Source organism: Lynx rufus, unplaced genomic scaffold (assembly GCF_022079265.1).
Source record: "Lynx rufus isolate CCGP_SWC_20201006 ecotype Redwood Valley unplaced genomic scaffold, mLynRuf1.p SCAF_9, whole genome shotgun sequence".
Classification (NCBI taxonomy): Eukaryota; Metazoa; Chordata; class Mammalia; order Carnivora; family Felidae; genus Lynx; species Lynx rufus.
In genome coordinates, this window is record NW_025814897.1 from 20,539,279 (window position 1) to 20,556,146 (window position 16,868).

The 16,868-nt window shown below is 51.1% G+C and overlaps 1 protein-coding gene across 2 annotated transcripts in view; it reads left to right on the forward strand.

The window, feature by feature from the left end:
- Window positions 1-5,754: 5,754 nt before the first annotated feature.
- GRAMD1B (GRAM domain containing 1B) overlaps window positions 5,755-16,868 on the forward strand; it is a 174,076-nt gene continuing 162,962 nt past the window's right edge. Inside the window, exons 1-2 of one of the 2 annotated variants that reach the window (XM_047070184.1) lie at window positions 5,755-6,764; window positions 9,936-11,725. In XM_047070184.1, the coding sequence (XP_046926140.1) occupies window positions 6,391-6,764; window positions 9,936-9,960 (399 nt within the window). In that variant the 5' untranslated portion in view covers window positions 5,755-6,390 and the 3' untranslated portion in view covers window positions 9,961-11,725. Of the gene's footprint in view, window positions 6,765-9,935; window positions 11,726-16,868 lie in introns of those variants that run through there. The other variant, XM_047070182.1, reaches the window with a different exon arrangement.

The window sequence follows — 16,868 nt, forward strand, 5'->3', positions numbered from 1 at the left end:
GGCTGGGAGATCATGACCTCAGCTGAAGTCAGCCGTCCAACCGACTGAGCCACCCAGGGGCCCCCATACTTTGTCTTAAATACCAATTCCTCCACGGAGCCTGCCCAGATCACCTTTTTCCTTCTAGTTAAAATTTATCAATCTTTCGACTCATACTTTGCACTTATATTTTGCACTTAATTTATTCTGCCTTGCTCTACGGGGTGCCCCGTGCACAAACCGTGTCTTATTTGTCTTGCTGTATTCCTAGCACTTAGTAAGGAACCTCACACAGCGCTCTAGCTTAAATACTTACAGAGTTAAACTGAGTTGAAAGCACGAATAGTCATGCTTCCTAACAAGGGTGTTATAAAGGGACTTAATTCAGCATAAAAAGGGCTAACATTTATAGACTGCTTACTATGTGCCAAGCACTTTTCTAAGTGCCTTATTCTGTTTGATGCTCACGACAACCCAGGAGAAAGATGGTATTAATTGCCTTGATTTTACAGGTGAGGAAGCCGAGATGGAGAAATTAAATAACCTACCCCCAAAGCAAACAGCTGTGAAATGGTGGAAAGGGGCCTAAAGCTCAGATAGCATCCCTGGGGCCTGTGCACCTAATCATTAGGTTATATTGCCAGTCGCATTTGGCACTTCCAAGGAAAGCGGTGGAAGGCCCAGAGCATGCCACCTGCAAGGACAGCAAGGAGACAGGGTGACGTCAGGGAGTCTCTTCCGGCCTTGGTTTGCACAAAGACCGCCCTTGAAAGCCTTAGAGGACAAGAGATGATGTCTGTGTGTGCCTTGGTATCCCAGTTTCAAGAACACAGGCAGCCAACCGTTGTGCAAACCATTCTTCTTTGACTCCTAAGCCTTTTGATGAGCAATTAAACTAGGGAGGCTTATCTGGCGACAGTCCTCCTGAGGTGACGTCATTGTTCACCCTGGCCCCTGCCAAAGGCTAGCGGAAGCGCTCTGCCAAGCTTATGCATTCCTCATGGCTGAGAGGCCTCGCCAGCACCCTGTCCTCAGGAACTGAGACTCCATACAAGTCTCGTGGCATTTTCTTCCTTTTCCTCAGAAGGAGATGCTGGACGTGGTGGCTGGCCGGCTGTGGTTTTATTTAGATTGTGTTCAGCCCGCATGCTCTGCCCTCCTCTGACCACACAGATCCCGTGTGGTTTCTTCTGACTTCTTCAGTAGCTAGCTTCTGCACGGAGGAAATGAGGTAGGGATTGGGGAAGGGAACAGAACCCATATACCAGGAGGGGTTGAAGCCTGTTCTTTCCAATTCTTGCTCCCGTCTCCCCATTCCAGGCTCCTTGTCCTATCACCACCCTAGCTATTAGTCCCTGATACATTTCTTTCTTTTTTTTTTAATTTTTTTTTAACGTTTATTTATTTTTGAGACAGAGAGAGACAGAGCATGAACAGGGGAGGGGCAGAGAGAGAGGGAGACACAGAATCGGAAGCAGGCTCCAGGCTCTGAGCCATCAGCCCAGAGCCCAACGCGGGGCTCGAACTCACGGACCGCGAGATCGTGACCTGAGCTGAAGTCGGACGCTTAACCGACTGAGCCACCCAGGCACCCCAGTCAGTCCCTGATACATTTCACCATGCAGTGCTGTTTGTAGGTTTCGGGGAGGTGTTTAGTATTCAGTAATAAAATGTCTGGGATCAGAAATGCATCACTTCAGATGGACTTTGTTTTAGGCATAATTATAATGTTTTTATTTTTTTTAATGTTTATTTTTGAGAGAGAGAGAGAGAGAGAGAGCACACATGCGTGCGTGTGCGTGGGGGAGGGGCAGAGAGAGAGAGAGGGAGACAGAATCTGAAGCAGGCTCCAGGCTCCGAACTGTCAGCACAGAGCCCGATGTGGGGCTCGAGCCCACGAGTCCTGAGATCATGACCTGAGCTGAAATCCAATGCTAACCAACTGAGGTACCCAGGCGTCCCTGAACTGCTTTTTTTTTAAACAGAATCTGGGGGCTCACAGATCCAGATGGTGGGGTGGGGACCCTCTCTTTCCTGCCACTGCCTCTAACTAAGCTCCAGTTACCTTTAACGATGTTCAGAGAAAGCCATTCTCTCCATCCTTGCTCATACATTCCAGTCCCTAACTGGATTCACTCTCAGTAGATGTTTATCATCCAGCCCGAATCTCCCGCACTGAGAGCCTCACTCCCTCTTGCTCAGCCACAGAAGGAGAGCCGGAGAGTAAGGTCTGCCGTCCCGCACTTTGTATTTGGAGATAGATAATAACCCTGCGCCCAAGCATCCTTGACATTTCTGTCAGATTTCCAGCTTCTCTGGTATTAACAGGGTCTACTTCACGTATACCTGTTGCTTGCTTCTTGCTTCTTTCCCTTGTGATGTGGGCCAGCCCTTGGGTTTGGTTGTTCTCATGTTGTGTAGGAGACAGACTCCACTTCCTAGCCTTGAGGATGGGGACCGTCTGGCTTGTGGTGGCATTATTGGAGGGGACGCTCCTGCCTCCCGCCTGTGAGTTGCCTACCCCTGGCATCCCCGGGGGGCAGGCGGGACGGTGCGTCTGTGGGCGCCCTGCGCCTGCCCCTTCTACCCCACACTCACTTGGATGTGCACCCAGGAGAAATCTAGCCTCACAGCTAGTATTTTTCGCTTAGGTTCTCTCCTGACATTTTGGCCGAAGAACGGACTATAGTTAGTGGGCCTCCAGAAGTAATAGACAGCTGTTGGGTGTCTCGTGGCTGCAGGAGAAGGGAGCCTGAGCAGCTGAACATAAACAACAGTTGCTTGGTAATATGAGCTCCTTTCATTTAAAGTCAGAGGCCTGGCTGCTGGTGGGGGAAGGGAGGCCAGGTTGTTCTGGCCGGCACCTGTCTGGGAGGCCAGAGTACCAGAGAGTCTGCTGAGAGCCAAGAGAGAGGTGGTGAGGGGGAGGCCTGCAGAGGAGAGCAGGGGCTCAGGTTCTGGAGCCCTGGGTGGAAACTCTGGTCCTGACGCCCTGCCACCAGCTGCTTTGGGAAATTGTGTTTCAAGATTTCGAGCTTCCATTTTCCCACTTGTAAAATAACTGAGGGAGTTGAAGAGCAGCATAGAGCTCCGTGATCTACCCAGCTGACATCAGGGCTGGTAAAATTCTGGTGCCACAGGGAGCCCCTTGCCAGAGTTGATGCAGTTGGTGAGATTCCGGTGGCCTCTAATGGGCTTGAGAAGACCTGGGTCCAAGTTCTGGCTTTCTCATTGATTGTTGTTATTGTTACTTATCTGTGACCTTGAATAAAGTTCTACCTCGCTCCTAGGTCGCTGGGAAAATCAACTATTACGCATGAAAGTCCTTTACAAAAGTGTAAGGGTTACTATACGACAAAAGACACAGGATGCTGAAGAGACTCAAAGGGCGGAGACACTTGGTTCTTCCCTCAACATGCCAGTAGTCTTAACAGTAATGATGGCTCGCCTTTGAAGGAGATTTTGTTTCTCAAAGCAGTTCCCTATTTATGGGCTTACTCAATAGGGCCATAGGAAAAAGTAAACAGAAACTGAGGGCGAGGGGCGGGGTTACGGGGGGGGGGGCGGAGGATGTGTTTTGAACAGGGTTTTAGTGGATGACAAGGTTATGACTTCAAGGAAAGAAGTGGGGAAGGGACTACCGGTGGAGATAAGCAAGGACAGGGCTAGGGACTCGAGGTACTCAGGGTATCTGCTTCTGAGCCAAGGGCAACCATTTCAGTTTTAGTTTGAAGGAGGTTTGCCCTCAGGCCAGGTGACAAATGTAAATGATCGTTCTCAACCACTGCTGTGCCCAGGCTTAAATCAAATCTCCTAGGATTTTAGATTTTAGGCCCAGAATCTATCGTGGGTGGGAAAAGTGGCTGCAGTGTGTGGGAAGAGGGAGCTTGGTGACTTTAATGCCTTTTAAGAGGCATCCATTTAAATGTAGAATGCTCCTGATAAACTGCAAGGATCCTGCACCCCTTGTGAGTCTCTCTCCCCGCCAGGTTCCCATCAAATCCTTTAGCCCCATCCCTCCTGTTTTTGTTTGCTTGCTTGTTTGGTCTTGTGTGGCTTCCAAGTGAGGGGTGGTGTTGTACCTTCTTCCCGCCCTGAGACCCCAGTCTCTTACTTCAGCAGGCCCCTCAACAGGCAGGTTCCTTGCAGTGGGAAGTTATCAGATCCCCTGCAAAGCACTTGTCCTTGGAGGAAGTCCAAGGCAGTGAGCAACTCTGGCGCCTTGGCTGAACTCCGGATCCCCAAGTTTGAAGTTGCTGTCCAGACTCCTCAGCAATCCTGGAGCCAGAGGAAGTGTTTGTTCCTTGCCAGGCTTGACACCTGAGGGAGGGGGTTTCTCCTTTCTATGCCACGTCCGGGAGTTAAAACAGATTGCTACCAAACCACCTTTGAGTGAGCCAGTGACCGGATGTGGGGAGTCCGAAATAAGACGAGCTGATGTTCCAGGGAGTCATCATTTACAGGTGGGCCTGGCCTTGGCTTTTTGGCCCAGGGGAAAACTTACTTCCCTCAGTTTCCTGGCCTCTTGGAGCTGGTGCGGTGTCTGAATGCCTTGAGCTCCCCTCCATGGGTCATTCCCGGGCATCATGGACCTGTGGCCAGTTGTCAGACCATGCTTGGTGTCTTGCTGAACTGCAGGGGTGTGTTTTCTTGCGGTGAGTTCTTGTAGTCTTTGGGAATGTGATTTTGCCTCAGCTTTGGGACACTCATGCCATGTTCCCGAGACCTTCACCCTGGTAGGGAAGCTGGGTGTCCGCTCCTCACTGGATCTTGGACTCATAGACAGGGGCGGAGAAGAATAGGTGAATCGCTTTGTGGATTTAACGGTGCATTCGTCTGTGCTCCTTTTGGTCTACTTGAAAGCTACTGTCTCTACTTTGCAGAGAGGCCAGTAGTGGAGAGGCATATGTGCTGGGCTGGAAGGGAGAATGGACCACACAAGCCTCTGTTGTTGAGGCTGGGCTGGTTTACTGAGTGCCCCAATAAAGTGGATCAGCTTTAGGGCCAGTGTCTTAGGGCTGTAGGTACCTGGGTCTAGGGAGTGAACGGGTCAGCGTATCTTCAGACACTATCAGGGCTGATTCACTTTCTTAGGTTCCATGACCTGGGGATATCCTAGACTTTTTGTGACCCAGTCCATGCCCCTTGCAGGTTGAAGCAGAACTGAAACATCCTCCAGGAACGCAACTCCCAGGGGCCTTGCTGAATGCTTTGCCTTCTGGGTGCTCACCCTCCTCTCACTTGATTTTTGCGCTAGGGGTGGGGGCTATGGTATGGACAGGGTCGCTCAAGATCTAGAGGGATCAGTCCCTCTTCCTTACTGGTCCTGTGTGTCCTATGTCTCTCACATCCTATTGTCTGTGCTTCTTTGGTATGTCGTGTCTGCTGTCCTCAGCTTACTCCACAGGAGAAACGTTCTCTCTTCTCAGCTTGTCGTTTTGGAAGCAGCCTCTGGGAATCTTGCTGTCACCCTTTGTCACCCAGCTTTCCTGTGCACCTACCTGCACCCCCAAATAATTCAGAGAAAGCACTTTTTTTAGAAGACATCCAGCGGAAAAGCCCCCTCCTTTTCCCTCAACCCTATGTCTTGGGTGGCCATGGAGAGTGAGGACTGAATTCCCGGATTCCTCCGTTCCCCTTTTCCCCTCCCCCCCCTTCCCCCAAAGAAAAAGCTGGGCGTTAGACTGATGAGAGTTGCCCGGCCAATCATTGCTTTGAGAAAGTTTGGTTTGTGATCCTGTTTCATTAGGCTGATTGGAGCAGCCTTTACTCGGAGGTAGAGTCCCTCCCCAAGGGATTCCGGGTACAGTTACCCTAGCCGTCGCTGGCTGTGCATGCCCTTTCTGGACAGAAATGACCTCCCCTCCCCTCCCCTCCCTCCTAGTCCCCCCTCGCCCCCCCTCCTCCTTTTTTGTTTTTATCTAGTGTCTCGCTTCCTCTCTCTCTCTCTCTCCCTCTCTCCCCTTCTCCCTCCTGCTCTCCGCCTCCCTGCAGCGCCACGCCGGCTCCCCAGCCCGGTCGGCCGATCGCGAGCCGCTGAGAGTTTGCCGAGCCGCCCCCCTGGGGCCCCGCGCCGCCGAGTCCCGCTAAGGCGAAGACGCAAGCAGGCCGGGGAGAGCGCGGAAGAAAAACAAGCGGGCGCGCCGCGGGAGCCCCAGGAGGGCGGCCGGGTGGCGGCGGAGGGCGGACGGGGCGGGCCGGCGCCGACGGCCGGGGGAGCGCGCACGGGAAAGTTCGGCCCCGGCGGCCGCGCGCCTGCCTCGCGGCGCTCCGGGAGAGGAACTTGCCCTCCGCGCGGCTCGAGCGGCGAGCGTTTCCCACCCGAGAGCCGGCCGAGCGCGCCGCGGCCGGGGGTGGGCGGCGAGGCGGCTGGCGGAGGGCGCCGAGCGAGCGCGGACGCCGCGGGCCCCCATGCCAGCGGCCAACATGCTGGAGAACCTGCAGCCGCCCGCCCTGCAGGTGCCCGAGCCGCAGGGCGCGCCCGAGGGCAGCCCGCTCTGGTCCAGCTCGTCGACCCCCACGCTCCGCCGCCGGCGCTTCAAGATGCGCCGCATGAAGAACGTGCAGGAGCAGAGCCTGGAGGCCGGGCTGGCCCGGGACCTGCCCGGCGTCTTGGCCCCCGGCAAGGAGTTCCTGCAGCTGCCGTCCATCGAGATCACGCCCTCCAGCGACGAGGATACCCCGTGGTCCAACTGCTCCACACCCAGCGCTTCCCCGCGCCGAAAGCGCTTCCTCCTCCGCAAGTGGCTCAGGGTGAGGGAGAGGAAGGAGTGCAGTGAAAGCAGGTACGTCCCTGCGGCTCCCCCTGCCTGCCACCCTCGCCCCTCCTCCTCCCCTTCCCCGGGGCGTCCGGGGCCGAAGCCTCGCGGAGGCGCGTGGGGGGTGGGGGGGACTCGCCAGAGTGGGCCCCGGGCACTGCTGCGCCCCTCTCGGGGGGTTGGTGGTCCTTCGGCTTCCACGCGTGTCGCCCCCCTCCCCCAGCCGGGGCTGGGGGCCTGCGACTTTTCTCCTGTGTCCCACATCTACTTGGGGCTTCCAGCCGCATTCCATCTCATTCCATCCGCATAGCAAAATGAATAAAACCCGTGGCAGCCAACATCTGTTGAGCCCTTACCATGTGCATGCAGGTCGTTATGGTAAGCACCGTGTATCGCCAAGCTGAATCCTCACAAAAACTCTTGAGTTAGGTCCTACTCTTATTCCCGTTTCACACACGGACGTAGCAGAAGGTGAGAGAGGTTAAGTGGTGCCTCCACTTACACTTGTGTTTCTGAACTCCGTTTCCATTTTTATTACTTTATTTTGGCCACACCAGCTTTGCGTGGCCTGGCCCACAAGGGTAGAGGACGAGCAGGCGAGCAGGCGGATTCCTGTTGAGTGAGATGCATTTCCCACTGCAGACAGTCTTCGGGGGTCTAGAGCTGCTCTCCAGCACTCTGGTTTGGACTAGCTACTTCTTGCCTGGGTTAGTGTGGCATCCCAGTAGTGGGACAGGTTCCCCTTTTCTAGCACTGGGTGTGGAAGACCATAGGGCTGCTGGATACAGCCTTGGCTAGGAGGTGTGTTGGAGCCCAGGCCATTGCCTGGTGGAGCGTGTGCGAGGGGAGCATGTCCTCACTGGCTCACTGATACCGTGGACTGTACTCACGTTTAGACTCTAGGGCCCTGTCTCTCTCTCTTTTTTAGTGTTTTATTTTGAGAGAGAGACAGCATGAGCAGGGGAGGCGCAGAGAGGGAGAGAATCCCAAGCACAGATGCTTTCAGCACAGAGCCAGAAGTGGGGCTCGATCCCACCGACGGTGAGATGGTGAGATTGTGACCTAAGCCAAAATCAAGAGCTGGCGGCTTTGAGAGCCCCAAGTGCCCTGTTTGTGCCCTTGTGTGGGGCAGCTGAAGAATTGGCCACCTTCCCCAGGACTTCTCCTCCTGGCTTAGTCAATTTCATTCACCTCAGTAAGGATTTATTGAATGTTCTGAGCTCAGTCTGGTACCAACTGATGTTGATGGGGCCCTGGAGGGGGGAGGAAGGGCTGAGTAGAAAGAGGGGATGTGGACTTTGAGAAGGAGGATGGGTAGAAACTTGGATCAGCAATTAAGACCTAGGCATTTCTCTCCTGTTGAGATGGAACCATTGGAAGACAAAGATTTATGGAAGGGAGAGTCTCAAACTGTTATGGAAAGTACGAGGTCAGGGGTATGAGATCAGGAAAGGGGAACAGTATGGACAAAGGCAAAAGAAGCAAGGTGGGGGCACCAGGCTGGCTCATTTGGAAGAATCTGTTGTTCTTTTTTTTGTTTTGTAATCTATATTTTAGAGAGAGATTGAGAGACAGAGTGCAAGAAGGGGAGGGGCAGAGAGGGGGGAGGCACAGAATCTGAAGCAGGCTCCAGGCTCTTGAGTTGTCAGCACAGAGCCTGATGCGAGGCTTGAACTCAAGAACCTCAAGATCATGATCTGAGCCGAAGTTGGACACTCAACCAACTGAGACACCCAGGTGGCCCTCTTTCTCTCTCTCTCTCTTTTTTTTTTTAAGTCTTATATATTTATCTTGAGAGAGAGCATGCATGGGGGAGGGTCAAAGAGAGAGGGAGAGAGAACCCTAAGCAGGCTCTGCCCTGCCAGCACCAGCAGGGAGCCCTAAGCGGGCTTGAACCCATGAACCATGAGATCATGACCTGAGCCTAAGTCAGTTTAACTTACTGGGCCACCCAGGTGCCCGGTTATCCTTTCAATATGTAGAGTTTTGTCCTGGGGCTTTTTGTGGACCTGACCAGAACAATTCTGTCTGGTACCTCATCCTACTGGCTTTTCCATAGAGTAGAGGGAAGAGGGGCAAACTTTATGGGAATTAATCTTTTTTTTTTTTAATATATTTATATTTTTTAACATTTATTTATTTTTGAGACAGAGAGAGACAGAGCATGAATGGGGGAGGGTCAGAGAGAGAGGGAGACACAGAATCCGAAACAGGCTCCAGGCTCTGAGCTGTCAGCACAGAGCCCGATGTGGGGCTCGAACTCACAGACCACGTGATCATGACCTGAGCCGAAGTCGGATGCTCAACCGACTGAGCCACCCAGGCGCCCCCCTTTTTTTTTTTAAAGTAATCTCTGTGCCCAATGTAGGGCTTGAGTTCATGACCCCAACTCGTGATCAAGAGCCCAGTGAATGAATGCTCTACCCACTGAGTCAGCCAGGCGCTAACCTTTTTTTTTTTTTTTTTTTAATTTTTTTTTTTCAACGTTTATTTATTTTTGGGACAGAGAGAGACAGAGCATGAACGGGGGAGGGGCAGAGAGAGAGGGAGACACAGAATCGGAAACAGGCTCCAGGCTCTGAGCCATCAGCCCAGAGCCCGACGCGGGGCTCGAACTCCCGGACCGCGAGATCGTGACCTGGCTGAAGTCGGACACTTGACCGACTGCGCCTCCCAGGCGCCCCAGCCAGGAGCTAATCTTGAATGAAAATAGTTCATCACCTTTTGTCAGCTTTTTCCCCTCGAATGTGAGAGACCCTAATAGAGACCCTGTTTTGACCTTGGGATTTTGCCACGTATATGGAGGACAAAATATGGGAGAAAGAGTCTTGCGTTGCTGGCCAGGGTGAGGATGGGGGTGGGTGGTTAAAATTAAGGAAGGCTTTCTTGGTTTTGAGAGTTGTCTAAGGATGTGGTGTTATCTTCCATACTTTAAAAAAAAAATTTTTTTTTTAATGTTTTATTTATTTTTGAGACGGAGAGACAGAGCATGAACGGGGGAGGGTCAGAGAGAGGGAGACACAGAATCTGAAACAGGCTCCAGGCTCTGAGCTGTCAGCACAGAGCCTGACGCGGGGCTCGAACTCACGGACTGCGAGATCATGACCTGAGCCGAAGTCGGCCGCCCAACTGACTGAGCCACCCAGGTGCCCCAGTCTTCCATACTTTTAAAAATCAGTAAGGATTTCCACCTTCTAGGTGTAGAGGAAGGCAGATCTTTTAAACGATGGCTTGATGGATTAGAAGAAGATGTGTATATGTGCAGAAAAAGACAGACTCCGGATTCAAACTCACATTGGTGTCACTCCAGTCTCTACTCTTAGCCACTATTACACTGCCTCCTGTTGGCATCTCTGGATCTTGGCAAAGACAAAAACCCCATCACGTGTAGGCCTTAGAAGCGGAAGGCTTCTTGGAGAGAAAAGAAGCATTCGAGTGAATAGGTGCTTGGAGATGCCCAGCAGGATTCCCTGAGAAGGAGTTGGCATTTGGAAACAGTAGAGCAGAGAGACTATTGGACGCGAAGTCAGGAGACTTCAGTTTACATGTAAGTTCTGTAATGTAGTAAGTGTGGGACCTTGGACACCCCACTTCATTCACCTCTGTGTGTCTCACCTTCTCCATCCACGGAAGGGGGCATGTGTCTCAGGAGTAACACACGTGGAAACGTTTTCCGAACGCCTGGGCGAAGGGTTATTGTCCGTATTCAGTGAGGATCTCCCATGGAGCGGATGTATGCTTGAAAGTGTGAGCTTAGGGACTCAAGTGTCCTGGAGCAGCACCTGGGACTCCTCACACATTATGGGATTTGGAAACGATGGTTGGAAAATTACTCTGCCCTCCCTGGCCTGGCTTAGGGGGGATTAGCATACCGGGCCCAGCGTGGTATCCTTTCTTTCCACCTTCTACCTCGGAATCTCCCTCTGCACAGTAGAGAAAAGCACCTTTCAAAGGCCTGTGATGGCATCTGCTGCGGTGGAAGGCAGCGGGGCTATGGATTTTAACTGCGCAAAGTCGAAGATAGAGATCAGGAGAGCTGTTTTTTTCTCCTTTAACCCTAGGAAGAAAGAAGTGGAGAAATTGGTAAAGTTAGCGTGGTAAAGCACCTTGGAGGACAGTACTGAAATAACCCGCGTCCAGTTTTGTCTGGTTCCCCTTTGTATCTTTGCCGTCTAGCACCGCACTTGGCCTTTTATGGTGACCCATGCATGTTCGTTGATGAATAAATTAAAAATGAGTGAATGAATGATTCTTTCTGTCTCTGCTGTTTGGAATGGAATTATCTTTATTCATGAGTCAGGGAGAGTTTCCTGGAGGGGATGACTTCAGAGCTGAGGTTTTTTTCCTGTGACAGCTTTATTGAGATGTAATTTACATACCATACCATTCACTCATTTATAAAGTATACGTTTCGGTGGTTTTTAGCATATTCATACATAGGCACCACAGTCCATTTTAGAACGTTTTCGTGACCCCAGAAAGAAACCCGTACCCTATACGTACCACCCTCAGTCCTCCTATTCCTCATCCCCCCAGCCCCAGGCGGCCACACATCTGCTTACTGTGGAGAGCAGTTTTGAATGGGAACCAGATGCTTGTTGGTGAGAGCAGTTTGGGGGTGTTGACAGCAGGAATGGACGGCCAAGAGAGTGGTCTCGATGAGGGATGTGGAAAATGAAGTGGTGAACTGAGGGGCTGGCAGACTTGCTTTATGCGGAAGAGTTTGAATTTCAGTTTATCAGTCAGTCAACAAACATGTACTGAGATGCCATGGACATTGTGCTTTATATACAAAGAAGATTCACCTCCGTGGGAGACGCTGTAGGTTCTGGAACCAGGGAGAGGTGTGCAGAGTGGTATTTGAGGCAACTAATTCTTGCTACTCGAGGGGTGGGGGGGGGACCCAGTGGGGAGGTAGAGGCCGAGCCTTGCACTGTTTTTCCAGTGATCTGACTGGAAATGGTCTTAGCCACCACCATGTAAGGGAAGATGGCACTTTTTTTTTTTTTTTTTTTTTTTTTTGCTGGCCATGTCCCCTTCTGGGCTCCCTGAAAAATGTAGTCCGAAGTTGATGGGGCAAGCTCTTCGAATTAGCGCCTGCACGTCTCCCTGAACACCCTGGCCATAGCTGGTTGTAGAGATTGTTCATAATTCTCGGACCTGCTGGATTACCGTAAAAGTAAGAAATTAGAGCCACATCTGGCAGAATGGCATCCTGTCCTCCTTTTCTGGAGGGACAAGGGGCAAATGAGCAGGTGTGGATGGCTGACTGTAGGCTGTCTTTCCAGGGGACACAGAAGCATTTCTCTGCTGCTCTCTCCCCAGGGTGCCCTCAGTCATTATTTGTGCCGCCACTTTCCTTCGGCTGGCTGGCCTGCCAGCCTTTCTGTCCCCTGCTTAGAGACCTTAGGGTTCGCACCCTGCTTAGAGACCTTTCAACTTGGAGCCTCGGGGTTTCTGCTGTGCTACACATGTGACCTCAAGTGGTACCTCTCACTGATTCTGCCTGGCCTGGTAGGCCCGGTTGTCCCTCTGGTGGTGCCAGCCTAGCCGGTGTGTGGGTTGGCAGGTAATGGTGTCATTGGTATATTTATCTTGATTCTTCAGCCCTTTCCTCTGAGCTTTGGAGAGAGTCTTGCTTCCGGCTTCAGCCCCATTTCCAGGGGAGCGGGTTGATGTGTGCATCCAAACCCCTGTGCACGCCCTGCCGTGTATGAGAAGCCCAGGGAGTGTGGGAGAGGGAAATTGCGTTCTTTCCTTAACGCAAGACAATAAACACAAATGCAGAGGAGACCTGTGCTTTGTTAGCAGATTAAGTAAGGAATCAGTGCCGGATATAAACCAGTGAAAACCTCTACCAGACCCATAAATCCTTGGGGGCGGGGACTGTGTCTTAACTTTGTGCCAGGTTTCCTGCTAAGCGTCTTAAATGCAAAATCACAATTAATCCTCGCAAGAAAGCCCCCAGGTGGGTTTTACGGCCGAGGAGCCTGAAGTTCAGAGATTAACTTGCTCCAGGCCTAACAGAAGCAAGGGTGAGATTTGAACCATGTTCTTCTGATTCTAGAGCCTGAGTTCTTCACAGCTGCGCTGTACCGTGTCTCCAGGGCCTGGACATCGTTGGCTCTGGAGTGTTTGAGGAAGCAAACACATGGGGGGGGGGGGAGAGTATAAAAGAAGGGAGGAGTGAGGTCAGGAGGATGGGACGACCTCTGAAGAGAATGCTGTAGCGGTCGTGGGCAAGCGCCGCCGTGGGCGAGGCCCGTGCTGACCGGCGTGGCAAACCGGTCCGTGAGAAGCAGCCAGCCTTTGGCTGTAGACGCGGCTTCCAGATTCGAACCATTTGTGGAAACAGAGGTGGAGCCCCACGGACTGCTTCACACCGGCCAAGGCCCTCTGTGGGAGTTGGCATTTTAAGAGTTTCCATGGCGGTTACGTGCTCAGGGGGCCCGCGTGATGTGTCAGGCAGGAGACAGAGGTGATCTTGGGGCAGATGAGCAGGTGAGGATTTGGCCCTGTGTGGTTAGTTTCTCTCGAGTACTCTCTATCCAACCAGTTGCTAGGTTGGTCACTGCTAATTGCTTCTAGGGTAACGCTGTTTTCCATTAAGGCGTCCGGATGGCTAAGCTGCCAGGGGGGAATTTCCTTCCTGACCTCCGTGTGCGAGCCTCTGGGCCCTGGAGCAGGTGTTCAGATACCGAACCAAGCTGGCCTGAGAGCCCGACGTGGTTGCCGGGTTGCAGGGCGTACAAGAGCTTGCTACAGCCTGAGGGCTCTTTCTGGAGCTTTTGCCCTCTTGGGATTCTCTCCTCTGTAGCCCACGTTGGTGTGGTGATGCGCCAGGGGGCTGCGGTACCTGGTGCGAAGGAAGATACAGCTTTTGGGGTATCTCGTGGGGGGTAAGGGGATGGTCTGTGAGTTCTGGCGCTGTGACTTCGGGGCCTGCGGAATCTTCCTCCTCTCCGAGGAATGGCAGAGCTTCCATCCAGGGGTGCAAGAACTGAAAATCAAACGTGGGCCTTCAGATGGGAGAAGGGGGGAGGCAGGGTGGAGACGCTTCGTGCTGCAGCAAAGAGCCGTGAGGCAGTGGCTGGCCACCCCCTGTGGCACCGGCAACAGCCGCGGTCCCCTTCTAAAAAGAGTCCCGGTGTCAAATACTCCCCTCTGTTTTCCAGACACCACGTGTCTGGATTTCCAATTCAGATAATACAGTCCAGAATCATCCTCGCGACGTGGCTGTGCCTCAGCTAATCAGGTCAGCGGTGGAAGACGAGAGGGATGAAGAAATCCGTGGCCTTTCCGTCGGAGCCCCGATACATTTTGTTGGTTCGATGGCATAAAGGCCTTCTTTCTGCATCCTTTGTACATACTTTGTTGAGGCTCTGGTTGCTCAACCCTGCTTTTTATCTCATCTAGATAAAGAAATACGGTGATAGGCACATCATGGTGGCAGATCTGGGTTATGGGCAGGAACTCAGGCCTCTGACCTCAAGTCTGGGCCAGTTTCTAAACCTATCACTTCTCTGGGGCTTCTTCATTCTTTGAAAGATCTCCTCATGTCAGCATATCTCTGAAGTGATGCCTGGCCCCAGCCTCGTGCCTCTCACCTACTCAGTCTGACCACAGAGGTTTTTAGTCTTTGCTGCTTCTTGGTTAGCAGATTGAGTCAGGAAATGAGGGGGCTGAGTGAGGGAACGAAAAACAAACAGCGACCCACTTGGTTTTTTTCCCCTTTCTTCTTACAACTATGGAAAAAGGATTTCCTTTGGGGCCCAGGGAGGGAAAGGGGAACATGGTAACCCTGGCGTTATTTGGCCCAACAATTAGGACAATACAGAAAGACAGTGGCGGGTGGTTAGTTTAGCGGCACGTTTGTGAGTCTCTCCAAGGGGTCTTCCAGCTTGTCTTAAAAGAAAATTTTACATCATAAAGGTCAGTGCATATTGTGTGGGTAATAAAATAGCTAGCCAATGTAAAAATTTGGGGTACTAGGCAAGAGGAAAATACAGCTCATTCTACTGTGCTAACCCAACCGTAGGTAACATATTTCGTGTATTATCACTCACTATTTTTTCTCCTTCAGGTTTCCTTTTTTTTTTTTAATTTTTTAATGTTTAACTGTTTTTGAGAGAGAGAGAGAGTACATGTGAGTGGAGGAGGGGCAGACAGAGAGGGAGACAGAATCTGAAGCAGGCTCCAGGCTCTGAGCTGTCAGCGGGGCTCGAAATCACAAACTGCGAGATCATGACCTGAGCCAAAGTCGGACACCTAACCAACTGAACCACCCAGGCGCCCCTCAGGTTTCCTTTTTAAGTGATAGACTTTTCTTTTTCACTCGCTCTTCTGTATCTTGTCCCTATAGAAGGTACAGTCGAACGTAAGTCGGTAGGTTGAGGACACGTATGTCTGTGAAATAAGGGGGGAAAAAAAGAATTTCTACAGTACTGTTTCTGGAGGAGCCATCAGGATGAGACGCTTCTCCAAAGTGGGGGGTGAGAGCCCGCTCATCAGAGATGCCACTCAGCCTTGTCCTCATGTTTTCCATAACCAAGCTTGTGTGTTAGTGCCAGTCTGACCCCGCAGAGCCATCCGCCTTGGTCTGGCAAGCGTTTGTTTTCTAGCTGGGTCATTACACTCCGGAGTTCTTCCTGACCTTTTGTTTCCTTCTCAGGAATGACAGTAATAAAGGTTACGCTGTACAGGGCGGAGCTTCTCCAGGGAACAGTTTGCCCTTCGCGTGGGTGACAACATGTGTTTACTCTTCCTTTGTCCATAACGAACCACATCTTCCTGATATGTGAAGATCTCAGAGAAAGACAGAAAGAGAGAGAGAGAGAGAGAGACCTCAGAAAAGAAGATTGTACCACTTTTCTTGGTTCCTTCTTTCTAAGTTTCAAGGCCCACTACTGAGAAAGTTCTTCCTGAGATCTAACTGTGAAATCCTCTCTAGTACAGTTCAAACTCATTTTCTCTAGTTTTGTCCTCAGTGAAGACGAGAGCCTGACTGGTCATCATCCTTTGAGAATATTCCTTCAGAGACTTATTCTTAGTGGTAACTTGTGCTGTGGCTTGTAGATTCTGAGGGAAGCCCTAGGTTTGTGCTGATGATTCCTTGGACCTCTTGGCTGCTGGTGGGCCCCGCAGACTTGTGGGAGGAATTGACAGCCACTCGTGTTAGAAGACCAGGGTAGAAAGTGGCCCGCCCATTCAGGAAGTATCTAGTGACACTGAAAGATTCCTCTCCCTCAAGTCCTTCTCCATGCTCCGATTGGTTCCTTAAATGCCTCTATCAGTTGGCACGCTTTTTGTTTGCAGTTAGAGAGAGTAGGCTGAGAAATCAGATAACTCAGGAGACCTAATTCTCACAGTCCAAACGTTTATGGAACACTTATAGGGAATCAGGTGCTGTGCTAGGTGTTTGGGATACAGGGGACGACACAAATGGCCCTTCCATTGAGAAGCTCACAGGGCTGCTCTCTTTGAAGACAGCAACGTGAAAAAGATAATTTCAGTAGATTATGGAATTCAGACTACAGCATAAAATATATATATGTGTGCATGTATATATACACACATATATATACGTATATATATGTGTGTATATATGTGTGTATGTATGTGTACATATATGTATGTATACGTGTGTGTATATGTATATATGTGTATATATACGTATACATATATATGTATGTATACGTGTATGTGTATATGTGTACATGCATGTATATACACATGTGTGTGCATATATACATATATGTATGTATGTATGTATATATACGTGTATGTGTGTGTGTATATGTATATGTGTGTGTATATATATATATATATATATATGTATATATATATATATATATATAGGTCTGAGGAAAAAGTCTGCTGGGAGGGAGAGGAGAGGAGGATCCTGGGACCTAGATTGCACCACTGTGCTGCCTGACTTCTGTCATACTCGGCTGACACCTGTTAGTACCTGCAGTTCTTCTGCACCTCTCCTAGAGAATCTAGTCTTCACGGTGGGGATTTGTGTGGGGATTTGTGTGGTCATTTCACCTTTGAACAAATAGAACTTTGAACTTCATGGCCAAGGCCATGAAGCTGGTCAGTGGCAGAGATGGCTCTGGAGTATACAGGGTG